The 25,127-nt window shown below is 40.2% G+C and overlaps 1 protein-coding gene across 2 annotated transcripts in view; it reads right to left on the bottom strand.

The window, feature by feature from the left end:
• The window catches only part of FGD4 (FYVE, RhoGEF and PH domain containing 4), a 100,640-nt gene that overhangs the window by 21,574 nt on the left and 53,939 nt on the right, over nucleotides 1-25,127 (bottom strand). For both annotated transcript variants that reach the window (XM_057381757.1, XM_057381758.1), the window contains exons 2-5: nucleotides 16,903-17,067; nucleotides 9,667-9,838; nucleotides 6,305-6,791; nucleotides 792-881 (exon numbers count right to left, since the gene is read on the bottom strand). In XM_057381757.1, the coding sequence (XP_057237740.1) occupies nucleotides 792-881; nucleotides 6,305-6,791; nucleotides 9,667-9,838; nucleotides 16,903-17,067 (914 nt within the window). The remainder of the gene's footprint in view (nucleotides 1-791; nucleotides 882-6,304; nucleotides 6,792-9,666; nucleotides 9,839-16,902; nucleotides 17,068-25,127) is intronic.

The following is a 25,127-nucleotide window of genomic DNA, read 5'->3' as shown; positions in this document are numbered from 1 at the left end:
GACAGTTWCTTAGATCCCCAAGCAGCTTGAACAATTATTGTATCAGCTGAGAAGTTTTTACTTTTTATCAACTATTCACGCAAAACTTCTGCACTGGACCTGAGGAATTTAAATAGTGACATCTGAGAAAAATATCATGGAGAAAGGTARTGCAAAGCTAGAGGTGTCCAGGTAAAATGTAAATGTGTTATATGGAAAGTAAAAAAGAGTTCACAAGGAAAATACTCAAGAAGTACAAACTTTCATGCTTAAGAAATATCAGTTAGRCTCCACAAAGCATAAGAGTCCAACCCTTTCCTTGCAAGGACAGTAATTTCTGTTTTTAAATATAMTGTTGGAAAATAGAGGATATACTTTTTGGAATGGGCAATTTCCGTGTTCTTTATGACCAAAGAAAAATTCTGATTGGGTGGTTGAAATTAGAAGGCTTTAGAAATTTGCTAATGAGTGGGTGATTGCAGTTTCATTCTCTCCTATTCATTGGAAGCCAAGACATGGTTATCCATCCTCCTTGTTCTCCACCAGCATGCAATGCTATTGCTTATAGTGATATCWACACATAAAAAACATACTGCATTAACAGCCACAAAATTATAATAGTTCTTAAAAATGTAGCATTCTTAAAATAGGAGCATAGGCAAAGCCATGTGGCAACAGAAAATGACTGACTGGAAAATCAGCAAAATGTGAAAAACATACCAAAATATTATGTCATCTGYACCCAAAATTATGCACAGCCCTTTGAGTGAATTCAAGGCAACACAAGAAAAGCAAATTGCAGAAAAACATACCCCATCTAGGAGGTCAAGTCGGCTGACATAGGCTTTTTCTGTTTGCAGAAGTTCATTGGCGATTTTGTGACGTTTTTGCTCATCTGTCTCCTGGAGGAAAATAAGAGCAGCTCTTAGGATACTGAAGAAAACATAATTTAATATTTTTTAAAAAACCTGGAAATATTTATGACTGCTCTACAGTCCATGAAACAACTAAAATACAAGTTTCACATTTAGCAATGAACACCAACTTTGAAAAATATACATAATCTCCCACAGTTTAATCAACATATACACGAGTCAGAGAATGTTGAAAACCAGTCAAATTTCAGAGCAAAACTCAATGCCTAAAAGATTTAGTGTTTTCCAGTTTCTCCAGGGATCTTTGCCAAAGCACCAACTCCCTCCTTCACAGATCAGCTCACATCCTGGTGATGGGAGTACCACTGACCTTTCAGAGCTGGAGGAACGGATTTGCAGAGTAAGAGGGAACAGATGGGAGCAGTCAGCGTTCGCCCCCGCCCCATTTCAGAAGTTGTTTGAACTGCATGTTCCTTGCACAACAAAATTATTGGAAAATGTGCTACAATATGTTTTATGTTCACTCATTGCTGAATAATTGCTGACTGCGATTAGAGGGTTGAGTCTTTTTGGAAGTGATTTTTGCATTTTAAAGGGAAGTTTTCATTTTCAAGTCTTTTATTCTGTAAAATGTATTTCTGATTCTTCTGCTGAACAGAAGCTTAAAACATTCACTCAATTTTCAATATTAAACTAATTATGTTGGAATATATAATTAAATAAGTTGCTGGGCAAAAATTACTCCAAAACAAATAATGAAAAATTACTCCAAAACAGCCTTCTACAATATCAAAACATTGGGGAAATGCCTCAGGCTTGCAAGTGTCAGGTTCAACAAACTGACACTTCCACTACAAGACTCCTTCTCCAGATCTAGTGATAGTCTGTTCAYATCTAGCGACATCAGAGCCTTCCCTAAATAAATGGCAGCATTATCACAGTGCTTCTGGGAGAGTGGTAATTGCTAGACAAACCATAAAAAGTCTTTGTTAAAAAAAATAAAGAGAAGAGCCTGAGAGAGCGGTTTCTGATTTCAAACTGCGCACTGCTTTCCACAAGGTATGATAAACATTTGCAGTACCTTTACAAAAATTGYCAATTATGAATATTAAAGAACAGTCCTATATTTAAGCGACTTCAGTGGGGTTTTTTCCCATTTTTGGTTTTCAATAAGTATTCCAAATTCCAGCATATTTCAATTCTATTCTATTCTATTGCAGTGTTCACAGTCACACTGCTACRTGGCAAACCCTCCTCCCTGAAAACAGGCTTTCAATAGTGACTTCAAAGCAGTTCATTAAATCTGTTTAAATCAGCATAGCAACCACAGTAACCTGCAGAACTGTGCTTTAAGTGCTGTCAAGAGACATTGCAGGGAGCTGCAGGATTAGCTATTACAGCTGCAGCTTGCTGTTCAGTGCAGCCATTTACAGAGGAKCTCACATGGGGACTTGAGGCACAAAACCACGGAGGTTGCTGGTTCCTCAGCAATTTAAATTTTTTTTCCTCACCCCAGAACCCCATTTTCCCTTGGAAGCACTGCTATGGAAACAATCCATAGATTTTAGATTACTTCAGCTAATTAAGAGAGGGAAAATCATAAACAACAAACACAAAAACATCACATGAAACAAGCTGAGCCCAGCTTTCCAATCCTCTCAGTATCAACCTTCCACATCTTCTTAATTCTTGAACCTGCATCTCCTTTCTACATCAATAGCACGACCTGACAAGAGGGATCTTCTAYGTGGGGGAAAAATGCACACCATGGATGAGTTATCTTTTAATCACTGTGGCGTGTTCCTATTCCAGCATAAGAACACCCACCTTTCAGGGTTAGATCAGTGCAAAAATGACACAAAACTCTGCTGCTGCTTTTCTTTTTGCACGTCCTCAGCAGGGAGCAGGGGGTGTTGTTAAGGGTAACTTCAGGGAATAATTATCTCAGGGAACATTTCAAACTTCTGTGAAAWTCCGTAACACATGGAAACTCAATGTGTAAAACCAAACAGAAATGGCTAGCGGGCTGCGTAGAGAAAATTTACACCACACAGACRTGATTTAATCTGCTGACCAAAATATCAGGARTGAGAGCAAGAGTAGCACCAGGAGRGACTGCAAACCTGAATCTCTATTCCAGTGCTTACAGTACATGTTTCAGCTCAATCTAGTTCTTTAGCACAGAGCTGTTAATCCTTAAAATCATTAAATTACTATGACGATTAATAAATTAAAATAAGCAATTTTGAACTCTGAAATTAAGAAGAGGGATGAAAAATGCTGGTGAAAGTACAAACTGTCTTATTATCCTGACCAAACAGGAGCCACCTCCTGTCAGGAAACCTACACCTGCCAACATGACAGTGATGCTGGATATGATTCACTCTTACTCAGGCATAGCCCCTTGCCCCAAGGGCTTTGAAGGAATCTATTAAACAGCACARACAGGGTGAGAGAAGTAGAGTGTGAGCAAATAAAATTTAAATTGCACTGTGCTTGTTTCTGGCACAGCAACCAAGAAAGCAGTAAAGATCCTGGTATCCCTGCAGAAAGATTATTCACAAGAAAATTTATGCATTTATATTGGTTGCACAAGATACACAGCTTTGTTCRTGTTACTGTTCCTAAAGACCAAAAAAAAAGTAGAATCAGGAAGTTAGCAGAACCTCTTCAGTGTTTCAAGGGTAAAACATTTCTAGGCAGAAAATTAACTTTGCAACAAAAAATTTACCTTGTTTAACTTGAATCATCCTATATTTAGAAATCAAGCATCTCAACCAGGTTTTACATCTGAAACATCAGAGCCCTCAGAATCATTATGAAAAGAAGACACCATGAAAGGATTTTCCATGAATTTTCCTCCATCTGTGGCATGCAGGCAGTCTATATCCCTGTGTCCTACCAGTCTCACAACAAACACTGACACATTTGTCCTCTTGTCTCCAGTCAGCTCTAGCASCAGATTCCTCACAAGATGTTATTCAGGAAGTTAATTGATTGAGATGTTCTTGTGCTGTTCAGCCTCCGCAGTTTAGACAAACCAAATTTTGTGACAGGAGGTGCTTCTGCTGCAAGGCAGGGAACTTTTCACTTTTGTCTTTTAGCTTGTTATACTTGTGTTTCATTACTTTCAAATTAATTCAGTAAATAAGAGAAATAAAGTGTGCTCTGCTCTGGTTCTTTGGGGAAATTCTTTTGGATCACTGCCAAATTTAATAAGTTTTGCTCAACTTTTTCCAGAATCTGCAATTATCTGTCTTTAGATCTACAGTGATAAGGGGGGAAAGAATTTTAAGAGAAACACTATTTCAAAACAAGCCTACTTTTCCAAGTCCAAAAAGTAATTTCCGCACCGGTTTTGCATCAGTCCCCAGTTTCATTCACCCTTTCCAGCAGTGAATTTAGGATTACTTTTACTCTACACATACACATTTACAAGAGAGAGAGAGCACCTCTTCCTTCTCTTTCCTGAACTAAGAAACATGGCATGCAAGAGATGAGACACTTTGCATCAGTATGAAAATACATATATATCAGTGGCATAACATAAAGTTTAACTGTGACTCACATGCATCTGCTTCTTTTGTTTTTATTCAATTGTACCTACATTTTTAATCAAAAAAATGTTAATCAAAAAAAATCAAAAGGGCAAGAGAGTGCAGTTATCCTGTACAGTGCAACTTCTACTGGACTGCATCCAAGTTTTAATATTCTACAATGACTAAGTAAGCATGTAGCAGAATCAGGTTGCCTAATGCTCTTAGTTCTTACCAGTGGCTCCACCAGAACTCTCCTGCTGCTCATCATCTTTCCCCAAATCCAGACATGGCAGCAGCTACTTAGACCACCACAGGGCTGATTTCCATCTACAGGCTGCATTAACCCAAACTAAATAGGTGTTGGACTCTGTAAAGGGTGCAGACACACTTCTTAACCTCACCAGACAGAAGGGGAAGTCCTTGTTGCACAAGGTATCTCAGGAAGGGCTGCTGCCACCGAGCTCAGTTTTAAAGAGTCAGTTCTGCACCAATGCAGGTTTCAAAGTCATCCTGCATGGGCTTGGYATGGTTTTTTACCCTTCAAGCACCAGTGAACAATGCACACCCAGTTACAGGCACATTACACCTCACAAGCTGACCCACTGTCCATATAAGACACATCACACGCGCTGGTTCCAGCAGCTCAAAGACAGATTTTAATGAGATTGCTGCCATTAGCATTTGCCCAGTTCCTTCCTGAGCTTTAAAACAGAACTGCTTCCCTTTGCAGMTTTTTCCTGAAAATGCTGCCAGCACCTTGCTGCATGACTTGGATTCAAGCTCAACATTGCTGCCCACTGAGAATTCAGCATTTTATAGGAACAGAGAAGGGAAACAGGCATTGCCCAACAGGAGACAGGAACATAATGACAGGTGTGGCAGGCCAAAAGTGCCTTGGACAGTACCCTTCATGTTTAGGTGGGGWTCATAACATTCATTTGTTACTGGGAAAAAAAAAAACCCAACAACCCCTAAAACAAAGAAAACCCACACAACCCATCACTTTCTTATCATTGCCTAGGATATTTCATCCTATAATACATAAGAATTTGAGATCCACCCTTCCCACTCACAGAATTGACCTTACATGTAGGTGACCCCCATYTAACCAAGCTCAAGCTCTGCAGTCAGCTGGGGCAGGTGCTCTCCTTTATCAGCATTCTTCTTTGGCTCTGTGCTGAAGGGGAAGACTGGGAGGATCTGCCAAGCTCACAGGGACTGCTGGACCAGAACTGTTAATCATGTTTATGCTTTGGTACAAGAAGGCAAACTGCAGAAGTGAACTTTAACAAGTGAAAAAAATGCACCGTTTTTCGGCAATTAATTTCCCAAGGCAGATTYTCTTCCACCTGCTTATTTCGCTTAAGTATTTAAAACCTTCCTTACAAGGGAGCTCAAATTCATCCTGGTATAAGTTCTCCTTGCTAAAAAGGCACATACTTAGCATACTCTGAACATTGCATCTATCTGATCACTAGCACACTGGCACTGCCTTTCCAGCTGTGACTTGAGAACTACATCCAAGTCAGAGATTCACACAACAGCTCTGCCTGAAGCTCAGTCATTGCAGTTTACTACACGTGGCATTTTATTTCATGCACACCACTGACATGTGTCCCTTGTAGTCTGGCACGGCTGAGGCATGGTGCTAAACAGATATGCATATTTAGAGTTTTTTAAATCTCAGATAACTAGTGAGGAAAGAGCCAAGGGGATAAGGGGAAGAGCAAAGGAGGAGAGTGTGGGAAGAGGCAAGCAAAACTTTTTCCTCATCTTTTTTTCRGAGGAAAAATAACCAAAAACATTTTCAACTTTCTGACCTGCTCCTGGAAGCCTATTTGTGTAAATAAAAGCCTAGAGGAAATAGAGAATATTGTAACATACCAGGAATGAAACAATTTTTCATTTTACCTTTGTTTCTATGGGTTGATCTTGTTTAGTGATCTCCTCAGCTGGCTCYTCCTTCACGTCAGCATGAATTTCTAGAGTTTCATTTTGGGATGGGAGCAGCGTTTCGCCGCTCGGAGTCCTGTGGCAGCTGTTGGGTATCTGCTCCTCACAGGCACTCACACTTTGCAGGCTCTCCCTGCAAGAGCTTTCTCCTTCCCCATTTATCAAAYTGCTGTCCATGGCATCATCTGGGACTGGGGTGGACACGTTGGAGCCACGGTCTGGCAACCTGGGGTCCTCATCCTCTGGCTGGTCCTGGGCTACCACTCCGTTGGCCGTGTGCAGCTGTGCAACCTGAGTTTTGTCAGTGGTACTGTTTCCCTGTTTCTGTAGTGAGAGCTGGGAGGGGAGTTTTGGCTGAGGTGATGCTGTTGACCCATATCTTCCTTGAGATTTAGTAATGTGGAGAACAGAGGAATCTTTCTTCAAATCACTGGGGTTCAGCGAGCTAGAAACACCAAGCAAAGAAAACATTGGAGAGAGAAGAGCTAAACATGGACTTAGAGCAAATCCTGATGTGGGGGATAAAAGGGTTGCACCATATAACCAACACATCCCAAACCATTTTTATCCTGTGTTAATACTAGGAAGTTCATTGAGACCTGGAATGCATTAAACACTTAGAAACATGCATCTCTTACTGGAAGMCCAGAGCTCTGTCCATACTGAGCCTCTGCATCCTCGTGTGCCTTGAATCTCATGTGYATGGGAGATTTAAATCAGATATTAGGAGAAACCTCTCCACTAGGCTTTGGAACAGGGTGTCCARGAAAGATTTTGAGCMACCATCCCTGGAGATATTTARAAGGTGTCAAGATGTTGCATCTGAGGACRTGGTTCAGTGGTGGATTRGGCAGTGCTGGGTTAACAGCTGGATCCAATGATCWTTTGCAACCTAAATGATTCTATCCTCAGTTCCATGTTACAGACCAGGAAATCAAGAAACYCATAGGTGAAGCAGCTTGCCCGAAGTGTCCCAGAAGATTATTGGCAGAAATGGAGCAACACTCGTGTTTTCCTGAGTCCCAGTCCACWGCTTAAACTAATAAGCAGCCTATTCCCTAACTGCTCTTTGATTATAAAAATTAATTAAGCCTGTCCAAGAACATTTAGCATCCATTTCCTTAGTTTCAGCATTACAGGAGGACCTTTATATTTTTACCCCATTTCTTTGTTAGTTTCCTTATTTAGCAGTGTCCTCTTGTCATGCTGCATCTTTTCTGAAGACCTCTRAAATTTATCTCTGCTTTAAACACATTATCTTTTGTTCCTGTCTGTCCTCTAACTGTTCTTATTATGGACCTCCATCTTCTGGAATGATGATAACTGTTTACAAACTGTATTTTCACTCCTTATTTATAGTATACTTTACACAAATATTGCAAACATATTCTGCAATTTATGCAGAAAATCAGATCAAAAACAACTTACACTAGCTTTTTCTTCCATCACAAAACAAAAGAAATTTAAATCAGTTTTTCTTTAGTCGTGTAAAATATCATGCCTTTTTTTATTAAACAAGCTGAACTCCAGGATAAAATTAATAAACATTTTTCAATTGCCTGCACAGAGTAAASAGGTTTAATTAACTTTCTGCCATGTCTACAGGCTTGTGGGCTGTACATACTAATGAAAATAAGCTATTATAGTTGACAATCACAGTTTGTAGTCCATGAACATGCTACCTAGCCCCATTTCAAGACCACTAATTAAAAGTGAAATTCAGCTTCACAGAAGACACATTTTGTGAGTTGAGCTCATTCAAAAAACGGGAATTACCTCCACTGCCAAAGCAGGATATTCCAGAACTCAGCATGCTAATTATGGACGTTTCTCATAAGCAGAGATCACAGACTTGAATAGAATTTAATCTTTGCACAGATATTACTGGTTGTACATAATGAACGATGCTGCCCAAAAGCAAGTCATGAAATGTSCCTACTTTTAAAGGTCTGTGAACAAGAAAGTTTTCTCTCTTCCTTTATAGCTTCCTTTGATTGCATAACATGGAAAAAGTTCTTGTACAATGCAGCAGGCAGGTCTAGAAGGRAGAAATGTAGGGCTCAGTGGTGTGGGGCACAATGAACCTGAGAACTTTTCTTTCAGAAAGGACAATTTTATTTTTTTTCCCTAAGGATACTGCAGTGTTCAGGACTTGGGTGATGCTTTCAAGGAAGGCTGGGAAACAGAGTGGTAACAGGATTATAGACTTGTGCCAGAAGAATCCACAGGACCTCCAGTGCTGCAGCAATCTCTTTTCCCATCTCTGAGCATTCCCATCACCTGTCATGACCAAGTGCAATTAAGTCTCTGCCTAATGACTGAAATTTGTTGCAGATGAAATTCTGGAATTATTCTACTCCTATGGACAAATACACTTTTGCAACGCTCAGCTGCTTCTGTAGAAAGGATTACATTTCACCCATCTTGAGGGGAAATTATTCAATGGAAGTGTTAATACTCTGCCTCCACAGAAGGTCATGCTYTGTTGTACATCACATATTCACTCCCTCAGGGGGCATCCCTTYRGAGCACCAGCGTCCCAAGGAAACAYRAGATAACCACATCCAAAACTTGCAATGCTCAACTGCCACTGGGTTCTTCCTTGAGCTGTTCCTCTCAGGGTTTGGGGAAAGTCACTCTGTTTACACAGAGCAGATACTTAAAACTTCTGCTTCAGAGCTTATAATGCACCTACTTAGAGATGCATCATATACATGGAATTAAAGACACACAAGTAACATCATTTTGTGAAAGCAGCGTTCACCGTGGTTCATTTTTCCCAGAGTTCCAAATGTTTCCCATAAATTACAGAATCAAAATTTGAGAACACTGAGCTTTTCCACTGATATCACTGATATAAAGCAAACCATGTAGAGAATGCATGCCATACCACTACAAATGACGTGAWGAGCTCATCCTCTTCACATAAATTATATAAGAGAGTATGAAATTAAAACCAGGATTTCAGTTTTTTCTGCTTATAAAAGTATTTTTTTCTTCTGCAAGAACAAAAGTATTTAATATTAGCTTCAATATTAAACTTATTTCAAACTGCTGACATCTTCAAAAATGCTCTTAAAATGCTACAGATTTTTCCCTTTTTTTTAAGGGAAAATTAGGACTAATGCCATATGCAAAAGCACACCTTGTAAAGCCAAATATACAACTGGACCTCACAATTTCAAAACACAGGCAGTTTTTGCCATCAAGTCCTCTGGCAGGGACTGGAGTGAGCCCTACCACCGTACCAATGTTCTTCCTCACAGCTTTAAGTGACAACAATCCCCACACAACAGACACACTCAAATTTTATTACATACCTGCCTCCCTCGAAGCGGTTGATGAGATCTGACACTTTACTGGACTTCTCCTTCATGACAYTGGAAACAGCAGCAGGCGTCTCTTCCTCCATTCTTGGTTTCTGATTTGTTAAAGCTTTATGCCTAGGGGTTTGGTATGCTGCCTTCTGCAGATGAATTGGCTTTGGAGGCACTGCAAACAACAACAACAAAAATCAATCAATCAATCAATCAATCAATCAATCAATCAATCATCAATCAATCAATCAATCAATCATATTTCTTTGAGCTGTTCACAATACAGAATCATAGAATGGTTTTGGCTGGAAGGGACCTTAAAGATCACTTAGTTCCAAACCCCCTGCCACAGGCAGAGACACCTTCCTCTAGGCCAGGTTACTCTCACCCATRAGATTTTTGCATAAAGAAACTACAGCAGCAATGAAAAAGATACTCTTGGCTTTAAKGAAACTTAAAGCTGCTTTACAAATACAGGGACTTCATATAGTTCTTTATGCACTGTTTGGTAGCAGGAATCTTGTTACATTTCTTGACTAAAAGCTGAAACTTATGCTACTTTAAGAAGCTGGAACATCAGGGAATTTTCTTGCTTGTTTGGTTGTTTTTATAGTGTACTGCAGGAAATACGTATGTGAGGTTCGTAACTGCAGGTTTTATGATAAAAAAGAATTAAGCCAAAAGGAAAGAGCCATGCTGTGGAGCTCAAGAGAGAGATTTAAATTGCTGCCCCCAAAACTCTGCTGCTCTCATTCTTTACCTTATCCCTTGCGACCTCAATAATAATCATCAGTGGAAAAGGTATTTGCCTTCAGCTTTAAACTTCCCTCACTCACTGAACCTTTGTCTAATTATACTGCTGAAATACTTCCCTCCTGAAAACATTTTTTATTATTCTTGCTTTTTCTCCATCCTTACCGTAAGTACTTCTAATTAGATTGTTAATGATCAGCCACTGTTTAATACAGCAATGACGAGAACACAAAAGACAAGGTGACACATAAAGGAACTAAAGTCACAGAACCAAAATCTTTAAATTAAATTTAAGCAACCATGCAGCATTTGTGGGTAGCAAAAATCCTAGATGGGGCCCCAAATGCATTCCACATTGGAGCAGTGAATGCCCAGCTCCATCAAAAGGAGAGATGTAATGGAAAAGGAACTTAATTCCCAAGAACACAACTCTGCCCCACAACATATTGCAGGAGAAGTGAAAGCATTTGATATGAAATTGGACAAAAAGTTTTGAAATGCAGACATAAACTGGCAGGAGTAGGCAATGCCCTCCCAGTGGAACCAGTGGCCCAGGGGCTCAGTCACTGCTGCACAGKCACCACATTCCATTGTGGCACAGACATTGGCCCTCCAGCAACTACAAACATGAAGGGATGGGGCTTTAGGAATCACATGCCACTCTTGTGGTAGGAAAAAAAAAGCTCTGGCACAGGATGCRCATTGGGTGTTTGTGAAAAAGCCGTGTTCCTCCCATTGCTGACTCCAGAATATCTTCCTAAGTTACCCTGGAAAACCCATGCACCATAGATATAACCTTAAATCCCATCAAGCAAATCTGAAAGGGGTGTTGAAAAGCTTCTTGCAAATATATTAATCATAGATGGCGATAAACTTGCAGAAACGTTCAATTAAGGGCAATTTTCCATCTCTTTTCTCATCTTCCCTTATATTAAATTTACAGGTAATACAGGAGGTAGTATTTGTCTGTGTTTCCAGTAATTTAATTGCGCTTAACAGGACTGCAGCAATCGCTGCAGTCTGAAAAGCACCATGAGAGACTTTAGGAAGAAACGAATTTACTACAAAAAAGCTTTAGACTTCAATCATGTCAACTACAAATGCTGATAAATGGAACAGTCAGAGGAAGAAGGAAGACAATTACTGCAGATCAGCTGCTTTTACTGGGCACGTGTGTACCCTTGGTCCTTGGAAGCTTTACATTTATTAATGCACGCAAAAAAAAAGCAAGTTGGGGACGGATGCAGTACAGAAAGATTGTTCAGAATGCTGCTCTTATGAAATAGTTACTTTGCAAGCCTGAAAGGAGCAGACTATTAAACTGTGCAAGTGGCTGGGTGTCTGCAGTAGCCACAGTCCTTCCTGAGAAGCCCCGTGCCATGGCTTTCCCCAAATTCCTCTTGCCAGGRAGCTCGGGGAAGGCCTGGCAGAATGAGGCCAGCGAGCATCAGATAATTGTCCAACCCTGAATAGCTGCTGCGCTGACAAAGGCCACGGGATCGCTGAAACAAGGTGACACAAGCGGCTGGGGACAAGCAGGACACATCATTGATCATAAGCACTGCCATCCCCTCGGGGAGGAGAGGGACAGCAAAGGGGACACCAAGGGGATTTGCTGACCAGCACCTCAGGAATTTTAGAAACATTTCTTGCTCTTGCAAAATATAAACCCCAGTCCTGTGAATTCTCTTATGTAACGGGCTCATACACCTCTCTTCAGTTCTTCTGTACATCTCATGAAATGCTAATATCCTCACTAGGATATATTAAAACCACTAAACTTGAGGGAATTAATGTCTACTGAAAAAGCTGAAGGAATTAGTTGGGTAGTTATTTTTATACRGGATCCACTGAGACAAAAATCAAGTTCTAGGACATTCTGTGGAAGCGTCACACACTTGGTGCTGAAAAACCACAGCTAAGCAGCATTTACATGGGACAAGCAATGAGGAACCTCTGGTCAAACTGCACAATCCCTGTGTAGTRAAAATCCCTGTAATGTCTTCAGAAGAGAGCCACAAACCAAACAGCCAATYCACTTATGCATAGTATTTTATTCCTCACTCCCTATCAGCATCTAACAGACAGCATTTCCCATACCAGCTGCTGCTCTAGTTACTGTATGGTCCAGACACTCTGCAATGGAGAAAGAATAGTCACAAGATCAATGGAAAGAAAAGAATCAGTAGCATAAAAAAAAAACCCAACAAAAAAAACAACCCACAACCCTCAAACCTTCCTGTAAGGTCAGCCTTGTTAACGGGGATTATGAAAAGCAAATTCCGTTAATTCTCTCCTCAATGTACTTCTGTAGCATTTTGTTTTAATCAGATTATTTTTCAATGTGTGCAGAGCAAGGATCTTACAGGGGAAAAAAAAGAGAAAAGACTGGCCTATTGTAGTAACCTGCATAATACAGAGCTCTGTTTGAGTCTATAAATACTCTTGTCTGTGTACTGTAGAATTTTGAGCTCATTAGGAGATATGAACTGCTTATTCTGCACAGAAAAAAAMCCCTTCCATATACTCAGGTAGCTGATACTGTACACCACCAGCCAAAATCAAGATTTATGCTTCAGTACATATAAACATAAGGAAGTGGKGGGTAATGCTATATAAATGGCTCAAAAGCTGCAGGCACCTTTGCAGACTCCAAAGCATATCAGCAAAGGTCATTTATCTCTTCTCTCAGAAAACATAATGTGCTCAGTGGTTAAAAACSCTGCTGTGCTTTGACTCAATGAAAATTAAGTTAAAAGTTCTTGTGGTAAGCAACTACAGCTCTCCTGGCTCAGTCATCCATCATCACCTCCCTGCAAACTCCATATCAAATCAGGAATATCAAATGAGTACAGCTGAAGAGAAGCCAAAGATTAATACCCCTAAGAACAACAAGAAATATGCAGTAACCCAACCTCAACAGAGAAAAAAAAGCCATCTTCTCTTTGAGATGCACCTTTCCACAATTTTAGTTCACCCCAGAGGAAGAATCTTCCAATAATATATCATGAAAGAAGACCAATAATTTTTTCTTGGAGACATTGCAGCAGGTTTCTTAAATTACCACCAAAACTGGAGAAGCCTACCTAGATTATTTAATTCACCTTTAACTGTACAAATTTCATTTGCTAGAGAAGTTCAGTCCACATTTCAGACCTTGAAGAGGTCTCTCAGCTTTTTTAGTCCCAGGCCATTGAAAACTTTTAACCACAGACTATATAACTAACTGAGAAAGGACGACAGGATTGATGCTACACAGCAGATAGGCAGCAAAAACTGACCGCTGAAGTCTAAATGTTGAATCCACTGCAACCTCATCATTTCCCAACAGCACAAACCAGGCCATTTTTTGGARTGGAAATTCATCTTCAACCCAAACAAAAATGCCTCTTCAGCCTCAGCAGGAGATTCATGAGCACTCCTAAGCTCTCATTAGAAAAATTTAAATGAGCAACTGATGCACAGTCTTGAACTGACAAGGCACTTCACTGCTTTGAAGAAGTGTTGGCATTTCCACATATTTTGCATCCTACAATATAATTGCCTGGTACAGTTTCAGCACCCAGTATTTAGCAATTTGGCATGATAAAAAAACTCGTGCAAGAGGACCAAAAAGCAAGAAATAGAGGAAACTAGAAAAAAAGGTCAATTTTTACATGTCATTCTCCATTAATTCTGCTATTGCCAGGTTCTGAGCACTGCCCAAATATTTGTCCGTAAGGGCAAATTTCAAACAATTTAACAATTTGCTTCGTCTCTCATGCATAATTTTCGTATTGGAACTTGATAGCATATTTTGCTGTTTCTACTGAGTTCCTCCAGGCTGGATTAGTCTCTTTTATCAGGGAATGCACTGCACTGGTGGTTTCACAACTGCATTGGTGGTTTCACAGCTGGTACAGAAACACAGACTGCAACTGCTTTGCTCAACTCCCTCATCAGCTTTCAGCCAGTTTCAGGCTTTGTTCCAAATTTGCAAAGATTTTAATGAATCAAACTGTGCTCCAAACAGAAATCTGACACAAGTTGCTAAGTTGTTACTGGAAGGAATTACTGGGGAACAAAAATGGATGGAAGGAATTATTGGAGAACAAAAATTGTGCTTTTACTGACAGCGTATCAGACAGCGTATCAGACAGCTTATTTTCTCCTTGAAATGCCAGGCAGGAGGAAATGAAAATGAAAAAGGAAGAATTTTATATTGGATTGTGTGCAGAAATGTATTCACTTCACTTAGCTACCCTGAGCGAACGAACTGTTCCCAAATACTTAAACCACTTCCCAGAGACCAAGTGCAGACAAAAGTACAGGGTTCACTGGAAGTGCAAGATTTTGAACTTCTTTCCCCTACATTAAAGTTCTATTTCCCTTACCAAAGCAAAATTCACTGAAAATGGCCGTACCATACTTGCAACACAAGCTCAAAGTCATTTAGATGTTTATATCTCTCATTTTAATTATTTTGGTAGGGTAGATGAAGGCCATTTTGCAATTCTTCCACAACTAAATACACTGGACTAAAATTCAGGCCTGTCATCTTSTTTCCTTTCACTATGGAAGGCCAATTAGTGTTTCCATGACTAGAACAACCATATGGAAAAATGTTTCCTGCTACTCTAAACCAAAAATTCTGTAACTCTACATGAAAAAAAAAAATAGTGACCACTTTTAAAGAAACTCGAGCAACCTAGTTTGCTTAGGTTGCTTAGAATGAATGAGACAGGCATTTGGGAATGTAGCTGGTTTTGCTTCAATTCAATAAAAAGCCAAACAAAAGGTATACTATAAAACTTCAATCTGATGCACATATTTAATAGAAATAAATGGAGAGCGACCCATGAACAAAGGAGACACAAAATACTATTTACAACATCATTATTGAATTTAATCTACACAGCTGTGTTTCTCAGACTACAACACCAATCCTGGCTGTTGCACATTTTGGAGTACACAGTATTGACAAACAAAAGGAAAGATGGCTAGGAAACAGCAACAACAGCTGTGTAACTACTTAAATGAATGGGGTCCCGTAAAATACAACTCATAATTTATCTAATAGCTGAAATTTCATAATAAGTGTGTTGGCTTTGTTTTTGAAAGGCTTGAAATCTGTTTATTGATAGCACATTCCTGTTTATGCACTAATGATTTCTAAAATATTTTTCTTAGGAAGAACACATGTTCTCTTTGTAACTTTGCTGTAGAGAATTCATTCCAGAGACCRAGGAAATGGTGCAGAAAGGCTACTCAGATAAGTAATATTTACATATGACTGGGAAAAACATCTCAGTTTGGTTAACAATACTGGCAAAACTTCTGAAAAAACAAACTACACAAAAAAAGTACAGCTTTATTTTGCTCTTATTCACTAGAAGGAAATAAAACTTTCTTGACAGCCCAAAAATTTCTTCCCCTCATAACTCTAAGATGAACTCAAGACTGATGCTAAACTCTTCAAGATGTCTTTTCACATTAAGTGATACACATGATTGTTGATGTCACTACATGATGGCTCTGTGTGATTCTGGTTTCTATACTTGATTTAGGTGTGYTCTAGTGCATTGGGTTTGTGTGGCCAGGTTTTGGCAGCTGGGGGGACTCAGGAGTGGCTTCTGTGAAAAGCCAYCAGAAGCTTCTTTCATGTCCAAGAGAGCCAATACCAGCCAGCTCTTGCCTCCTGCAATCCAACTCACTGGGCAGCATCGTGATGTATGTCCTCTAAACTCATTCTTTTATTTAACTTTTAAAATTATCAAAGTTCCTATGGCATGTCACTCCTAACAGATATCAGTCCAGATTCAATTTGAATTCAAGATTTCTGGAATGTGGAGACTCTGCTGTGATCAGCCACAGCAGAATCAAAAATATTACTGAGAAGAACACATAAAAAGTTGGTTGAAGTCAATATACATACTGGCTTTTTATATGTATAAATCATATAAAAGTATTTACACACATACACATATCAAGTGTGTGTATATATATTTACACATACACACACACACACACACACACACATATATATATATATATATGTTGATCAATTTCACTTTTAAAAGTGAAGATATTATTTATGGACAGAAACAGAAACAAGGGAAATCTGCTTCTAGTCTGTGTGCATTTTTGGTTTAGCACAAACATGATGTTCCCATCTTTCCATACACTCCTGCAGAAGGGCTCCTCTCCATCTCTGCTAGAACTCCAAAGGCCCTAAAATCTTCCCCACCAGGCCAGCCTGAAACAAGACTGTGAAACTCTAAGCTCAAAAATTTGAGCCTTCCAGCTCAAATTCAGCAATACTTTCAAAAAATAAGCCAGAAATTACAGAACCATGAGGCATTTACAAAACATCTCCATTTCAGTAGCACGCTTAGGCCCCTATGGTTTTCTCCCTTTCAAACACATTTCTTTCAAGGTGCTCCATTTCTTTCAGAAGTCTGACATGAAGAACAACTTCCCCAACAAAAGACATTTGAGAGAACTTACCTTGTGGCTTTGGGCTCGAAGCTGAACGTGGGGACTGTTTGAGGGGCACASTTCCATTTATTCCCTGAGCCGCTTCATTGCGTGCGTTCTGCTCCACAAGCCTGGCTGTGGCACCCGCTGTACAGGCTCGAGACAATATCAAGGGCTTTGGACAGATGCTGCTGCCTGGAAGATAAATACGTACAAAAGGAAGAAACAGAATTAAATATAAGATTGACAACAAGCGTTTATTGGAGTGCTAACAATTCTCTACGGAGAATATTAAAGTGTTTGTCTTYCCTTTAAGTGTCTCACCCTAAAAACATTCTTTGCTTTTCACTGAAATGTRTTATTTTGTTTAAACCTTTTAGAGTTGGATATTAAAAATATACTCCTGCCATGACCACTCTAATCTCTTCTACAGGAACATGACAATCGCCAACACAGTTTTTTTCCGATTTGAATTGTTGCTTGTCCAACAGAACTGTAGAAAAAAATTTGCTCAACTATTCCATTTCTATATTCAAAGTGTGCACAAGACGCTATACATTCAGAATACTTCTTTCATTACTGATGTAGGATCCCTAAGTCAGCTAAATTAATTGCATCTTTTTTTGGTAAGAAAAAGCCCTATTGTAAGTATTAAAAAAACAACAAAAAAAGCAGCACAGCATGAAGCCAGCTGACTTTTTCTTAGCAGAATGGAATTGATTAATAGGATCAATATGCTGCTATTGGTAAAAAATCTGAAAGAAAATGTAAAGGAAATTATATTCAAACAATGGAAACTGTAATAAAAGCACTTATTAGAATGTGATTACAGAAGCCTAAAGCATGCACATTTGTTTTGGGGTGTGAAAGCAACTGGTTCTCTAAACACAACAAAAACCTTGAAACAATTACATCAAGGACCTTGATATGTCACTTTCGTCAATATTCATTTATCTCTCAATCAAAAAATCCATATTTTTGTGGGAGGAGCAAGGGAAAGGAGGACAGCCTGTTTATAATTTACTGCAGTGCTTAAATATTTTCATTTTTTTAAAAAAATAGAGTAGAGTCTCTACTTTATTTACCTATTTACTGTTATTATTTGCCACCTTTTTCCATTTGCCCTTGCTGGGTTTTTCTTTGCATGTTTCCATAAAAAGCAACTCCAAAACCCAATCAACCGTTTCATAAGGTGATCTCCTTTTCTGTTCTGAACAACAAACGGTCTGCAGAGTTTGCACCCTCTGGTCTGATCCAGCTCCTTTTCCTACAGCAAAATCATCCATATCAAGCCATTCCCAGCTACAGCCAAGCCTGTTGTTTGAACAGCAATGGAAAGGGAGGATWCAACAATTGCTCTACMCTGCTTAATAATSATTCAGCATTTTCTGGACTCCAACWATGCTTTCAAGGATTTATTCTTTATTTATTSTTTATTTCCTAGAAGKTTTTTTTTCCTATTAAACACYRAGGTAGCCTYACACCCAGAAGMTGWCTCTACYAACACAGAGACCTGCAGAGGTCCACAGTGGTATCAGCAGTCCATGCTACCAAAGCACCAGCACCTGGCTGACAACGCATGAACAACACCCACAGCAGCAGCACAGCATYTTTCCCTCTTCCAGTTCATCCAACCAGCAAGGGATCTCCCAAAAAAGTCAAGTGGCTGGTTCCAGAGTGACGAGGATAACCTAACATGGCCTTCCATCTACAGAAGTTTCTCAGACATCTGTGATCTCAGGCAGAGATTGCTTGACTCTGTTTCCTTTGGTACCTCTCCCATCCATAAAAAGTTGTGTTGCACTGCAGCAGTRGGAGCTCTGTCCCACACCATTCCTCAAAGCCTAACAAGGTACTTTRAAGTGAAATATCTATCTCTCCCACRGGGGTGAAAGCASYGAAAGCTCTTAGGAAGACCCAGTTGATGGTACAGGGAATTTTACCAGCAAGTCTGGCTTGTCTCCACGACAGAGCTGACAGGCTGAATTTCCCTTTCCTCAGAATCCCATATGACACTGTAGCAGTTTACACTCTAATTGGGCAATCCTAAATTCACAAACAAATTGAAGAAGATTAACTCCTGAGGGATCAGTATGATGCACAGATTGGGTGGGCGATTGCACACAATTTATAAATCTATATTCAGGTCACTTATAACTTTGTAGTGAGGGTCAAAGTGTGAAGCCTTAGACCTTTCTGTAAACTATTTGMCTTGCAGATTCGTCAGCCAGCATGCTGCAAAGTCGACAGCTCAGTATTGCTGCTGTCAATTGTTCAGGCCAAATTAAAATCTCCACTGAAATGGTACCTTATTTATTACAAGGATTTCCTAAGAAAACGAGGCACTGCTGTGGTCAGAATAGGAACTTGTTCTGCACACACAGCCTTATCAAGGCACCCATGCGTGTCGAAGGTTATCGCTCACCATCACGCAAAGCCGAGCCAAAGATAGAGGTGCTGCTGAGAACAACGCTGCTCTGTGGTCGGCCACAGGTCCCCTCTCCTCGTCACCTTCTGCCCCAGCTTCTGCTTCTGGCTACTCCTTCCCCTGGGCCAGCACCAGCCTTGCTCCACTGCACGGAGAGAGCAGCAGCAGAAGCACGGCAGCTGGAAGCTGGAGGATATTTTGGAGCAGCCTGACCTCACCCCAGCACTGCTCCTTGCAGGAGGGAACAGCTGAGAATATGGCTGGGATGGGGCAACACAGCTCTTCCYCAGACCTGCCTGATGAGATCATTCAAACACAACCCCAGTTCCTCAAGCAGCTGTTCACACTTTTATTCTACTCSGTTTGCACACAGCCTTAATACAAAATCCAGTGAAACCATCAACAGCTGAAATCAAACCTTCAATGCAAAAACATTAGGTGGCCTTAAGAATCAATTTYGTTGTCAGCATCATGTGCCCCTCACTAGACTGGCAAATATCAGTTGCATTCAGTGGGCAAAAGCCATTTTGTAAAGCTCATCCACTGTAATTCAGAGAGGTAACACAAGCAATAGCAAAGAGTGCTTCTCTATAATGGGATTTTTTTGCAACAGCTTACAGGAAACAGAAACTCCAACAAGTTCTGACCCAAGATGTGCTCTGGCTTCACACCAACAGCTCAGCACATGGGGGGTGTAGGGAAACAGGAAGACTTCAAGCTCATGATTGCTGTACAAGCCATTAACAAATTCTCCATCCTCTCTGGAAGCCACGTTTGCTCGAGATGGACATGCTGCAGACATTTAATCTATGTTTCAAACSAGTAGTTGTGCTAATCATGTCACATCCTCAAGCCATGTAAAGCCTGAATGGAAAAGGGCAATGGAAATCTGGCCACAGCACAATTCTATACAAAACTGACTAGTTGTTCTCTGGGCAAAAAACATCCTTTGACATCTGTGGAAACCTGAGCCCTAGCTTCCAGCCAGTGAACAATAGCACCTTCCAGGAGATGCAGACAAGAAAACTGAGTCAGAAACACAAACTCGTGGTGAAAATTCCTGTAGTTGGTGTATTGTATGCAAATGTATTATACTATAATACACTTTGTCATAACAAAAGCCCAAAACATGCAATATTCAGCCCAAATGCTTRCTCCACAATCAGCAGCATTTCAGTAGGGCTCCTGAATTGTGTAGGTTTAAGTAGGTAGTAACACAGTCTACAGTTTCAAAATACAGCTGTTGCCCCACAAACACAATGTCTAATCCCTTTAGATATGGAAAAAGGCAGACATGCTGCAAAAACCTGCAGCTTTTACTGGGCTGAAATAGAATCATTATTATTTCTGGCCTGATTAAGGAAACACTTGCACACTTCTGCATTTATAATACATAATACCCATGCATTATAAAAGCTGAGATATGTTACCTGAAGAGAGAAATTCCAACCACAACGTGACACTACCAGGCAGTTCCTGTGCTGACTGGCACATAATTAATGCCCCCCTCTCACAATCAGGAATTATTAAATACACCGAGGAGGAGAGAAAGGTGGAGCAAGATTTAAGAAAAGTAAGGCAGAAAGAGGCAATAATGACTAATGGAAAAGAGAAATAAACAGTGCAAATTTGATAAGGACTTCATTATTTTGCTTATCACCTGTAAGGAAATGAGAAGCTGGAATGCTTGCAAACATGCCTGCATCTGCAATTATGTTTGAAGGTAGGTGATGTATTATCTATTTTTTCAGGGCATTCTAATTAGAAATAACTTGGATCCACGAGCATTTAGACAAACATAATCAGACAGCTTGAAATGCCAGTAAGATTTTAMAAATGGCTTATTTATATTCACGAAGATTACACCAACGCTTAAGTATTGGATATGTCCTCYATCAGCAGTTCCACAAGCCAATCTCAACACCTTTAAATCCTGTGTTGTTGTTTTTATTTTCATTCCCACTTATAAGCAGGTAGTGCCTCTAYAGTGCTCCAGCACTGTCAAATTTTTAGTGCCACTGTGATCCCACTCTCAATCAGACATTCTGAATGAAAGAAATGCAGTGTTTCTGGATGTAAACAAAATCTGCGGGAAAAGTATTAGTCTCTTGTGACAAAAGGAAATATTGAAGGATCAAAATTACTTATTTTATATTTATATAGCTATGTACACCTCGTGTGTTAAGTCCCAAGAGCACCTCCCTCAATGGCTGCATTCTTGCTGTTCTACTGCTGGATCTTTTCATGTGGCATCAACACAAAACTTCCTACATCGATGCAAAATGCTTCCTACCCAGCCCTGGACAGAAACTGGGTTTCAGTGCTCAAGACTTCCTGCCAAACCTTTCATTCTCCTGACCAGCTCAGAGCAGTGTTAAGTAGCACTGATGCTATCAGAGACTGCTACAACCCAAACTCACTCACCAAAAGCTACAGGACAGAACAAGAGTGAGCAGCAGTTTCCCCACCACAAACCAGAAGGCAGAAAGTGACTTCTCAGTTACCACACCACACTTTGAGGCCTGAGCCAGATATCCAGGTAATGAGATCATAGACTTTGCACACAATTGTGTCCAACCTGTCCCTCAAAACTGAGTCTCGAATAACTTGGTACCTCCCCTTCACAGATGTATCCTTTTTGTGGGGGAAACTGAGGTGCTCCTAAGAGGCTTATGCTGCTGCTGCATATCCAAACACATGTCAATAACAACTGGACTAWCCTCAAATCTTTTGAGAATCAGGAGTGTGAAGGAGGAGAGTAGGAAGTCTGGGAGTAGGAAGTCTGGAAGTCAACATTTCTCTCATGAAAAAAAAATCTTCCTCCAATTTCTGTGAAAAGCTATCCTTCCAAGTTAATTGTGCTTAGACACATGTCACCTCTCCCACTGCAGCGGTGACAGAATTGCCAACRTTTTGCAGCTGCAGAATTGTGAAAAAAAAGTCCATACTGATATTCTGTTGTGTGCAGAAGCKCTAAAGGTTAAACATCAGGCCTTTACTGTGGTGAGCCACTGCTAAAATAMTGCAAATAGCTGATGACCAAACACTTGCAAAAAGAGAAAAAAATAGCTTTTGCTGAAGTCAGGAGGGCTGTCTCACAAATAAATTAGTTTTCTTTCTGCAAGAAGGTGCTGGCCAGAAAAATAAATAGCAAATAACTGACAGTTTAGAATTATCTTTGAAAAATGGAATCTTGGCAAGTATAGGGGACAGATCAGGTTCTATTAAAGGATTAGTTCAGATACGTATGCTGACAAAATGCAAAAATGTAGGGTTTTTTTCTTGCAGAGCCATTTCCCAGACACAGGAAAAAGTATTTTAAGYTCAAAAGAAGAAGGCAGACCATTTTCTGGGAGTAAAAAGAAGTAAAGCATATAAAACTATTATTTCTCACTGCACACAAACATTAACAGAACCACCAAAGTAACTGCATTTCACACTGCACACAAGCATTAACAGAACCTCCCTTTCATAGCATTTTCTGCATGGAGTTAATAAATCTTCAAGTGAATATGGTAAGTATAAACTGTAAACTGCAAAAGTGTATAAATACTCCTCTTTTAGTTCAATGACCCCTGTGAATGCATTCACAAGATGTGATGGTGAAGTTAAACAGGAAACATTACTGCATTTCWAACTGTCAGGCCAAACACTTGCTGCCTAATTCTTGCCAAGAACTGGAAAATATTTAAGTTCTTGGTAGATATGGTACCTTACTCAGTAACAGAGAGCAGAGGTTTCCAGATTGTGGTATGCACAACACTCAGTGTGTGAACTTCTGGCAACAAATTCACAGAGCAGCGATACAGAAGGAAAACTGAAAGAAACTTMAGCAAAGTTGAACTGTGCACTACACCCAAAATATTCTAAAAGAAGAAACTACTTTTGAAATAGTTTAATTTCTAATAAACTGAGGCAGGCTGTGCAGAACATCAGTGACAAAACCCAATACCAAACATTCCCATATCTGCCTKGTCTGAGATGAGACATTGCTGCATTGGCTCGGTTTGCAGGTATTCGTGAGACTCCAGCATTCCACGCYGCTTTTCCTGTGTTCAGTCAAGCATTACAGTTTGTTTTGGTTGGAAGATATCATGCATCTTTCTGATGACAACTTGCATTTCTAAACTGAAAAACAGAGCTTTCAGTAATTTCTTAAAAAGAGGGAGCTGCTACGGATGCCACCACATTTAAGTAGGGTACACATTTAAGGTAACCAATTCAAGATTATGAAGTCCAAGCTTTGACAGGAAGCACCAAAACATTAACAAAATAAGATTGATCAGCAATGCCCTGATCTCAGTCCCAGCTTACACTGAATCACACAAACTAAGGAACTGAAGGGTGAATTCCACATCCACTGCAAATGTCCTGCCAGAGCTGGCTGCAGCAGGCAGACTCAGTATGCTTTCTTCTGTTGTCCTGCCTGGCTGTGATCTTTGTTCTTTTGGCTCTGACAGTCGTTTCCTTGCAGGCAGACCTGTGCATCTGCTGTGACTCTCATTAAAATGAGTCAACAATTAATGGGATTATCTTTCAACATTTGTTTCAGTTTGGATTAGCACAATAATACAACATGCACAGCTGATGCTGCTCCAATAAAACAAAAAGCACCTTACAGGACTTGAAATTACTGTAGTTTGAAAGCAGTAGCTTATGACAGAAGTCCTCTGCCAAAACCACAGCATTTCTTCACTAAGATTTTTATTATTCACCTACAGTTGTACACACTGGGGCAATGGCTTTGCTATTGGTGGACATTCATAAACTATTTAGTGAACAATGGAGGCTTCTTAATAAACACAGAAAGGAAATGTTCAAACCACACCACCAGAAAGATGTGGCTGAAGGGAGAGTTCCAAATGCGACGAGTTCTGTTTGCAGGAATAAAGCACAGGGTTTCATAAAATAATGACAAAATCCCTCAGCAGATTTGGACAATATTTTTTTCTTTGCTTTTATTAGGACTACAAGAGAAGTGACTACAGTTCCTGACCCCACAGCCATGTACTGTGAGCTTCATGTAGCTAAAAACCTSAAGGCTCAAAACTACAAAACAAGCAACACCAGGAGAGGAAAGGGGTACAATAAGATAGCAGCAGGTCCAYCGCTGCAGGATGAGGCCGGGCAGGTTGACCCTGCAGCCCGAGTCAGCCTCCCCGCTGTTACTGTCTCACTTCTGGACTAGGTAAGCCCAGGTAACCCCTCCCTCCTTGTCAGCACTGCCTTTTGCCASTGCCACAGCTCATGATGGCACCTTCAACTCGAGAGCTGCTCCTCACGACTGCATTTCAGAGAGCTGCAGGAGCGCCCTGACTGCCTCTGTCCCCCTCTTCATTATCCAGGGGTCACTTCCTATCCTCCCCATCCCATGGGCACTTTACAGCTTCCTGCTTTTTGAGAAGGAAGGGGTTGAGCAAGTTTTGCGTGGCTTTCTCAAGTTCTTACTCGAAAAAGAGTCGTTTTGATTACGAACAGCAGCACAAGAAAAGATTGACAGGATACRCCTCCACCGCATTTCCCCAAAATTATTTTTTCACTTTAGTTTCCTCTTCATTTTAGAGCTGTGTGAGGTGAGCAATGTCCCCTCTGCTATTAGCTTATGTAACACTGAAATTTTTCACTAAGTTTTTAACTGTCACCAGCATATTCTGCACAGATGGCAATCATCATTTTTTAAGTGCCCTGAGCTCCTATTTACTAAACAAGACACCCCAATTACAAAAACAGATTTACTGATCACAGAAGAATCACTTATGTGGGCAAGACTTGTTGCACTGAGCCTGGTGTTTCTTTCACTTAATTTGTTAAGTGTTATGGTAAAAGG

The sequence above is a fragment of the Malurus melanocephalus genome, unplaced genomic scaffold (genome assembly GCF_030028575.1).
Source record: "Malurus melanocephalus ecotype Western Australia unplaced genomic scaffold, MMel_1.1 scaffold_526, whole genome shotgun sequence".
Lineage (NCBI taxonomy): Eukaryota > Metazoa > Chordata > Aves > Passeriformes > Maluridae > Malurus > Malurus melanocephalus.
The sequence above is the reverse complement of the archived record's forward strand: the minus strand, read 5'-3'. Positions and strand labels throughout refer to the sequence as shown.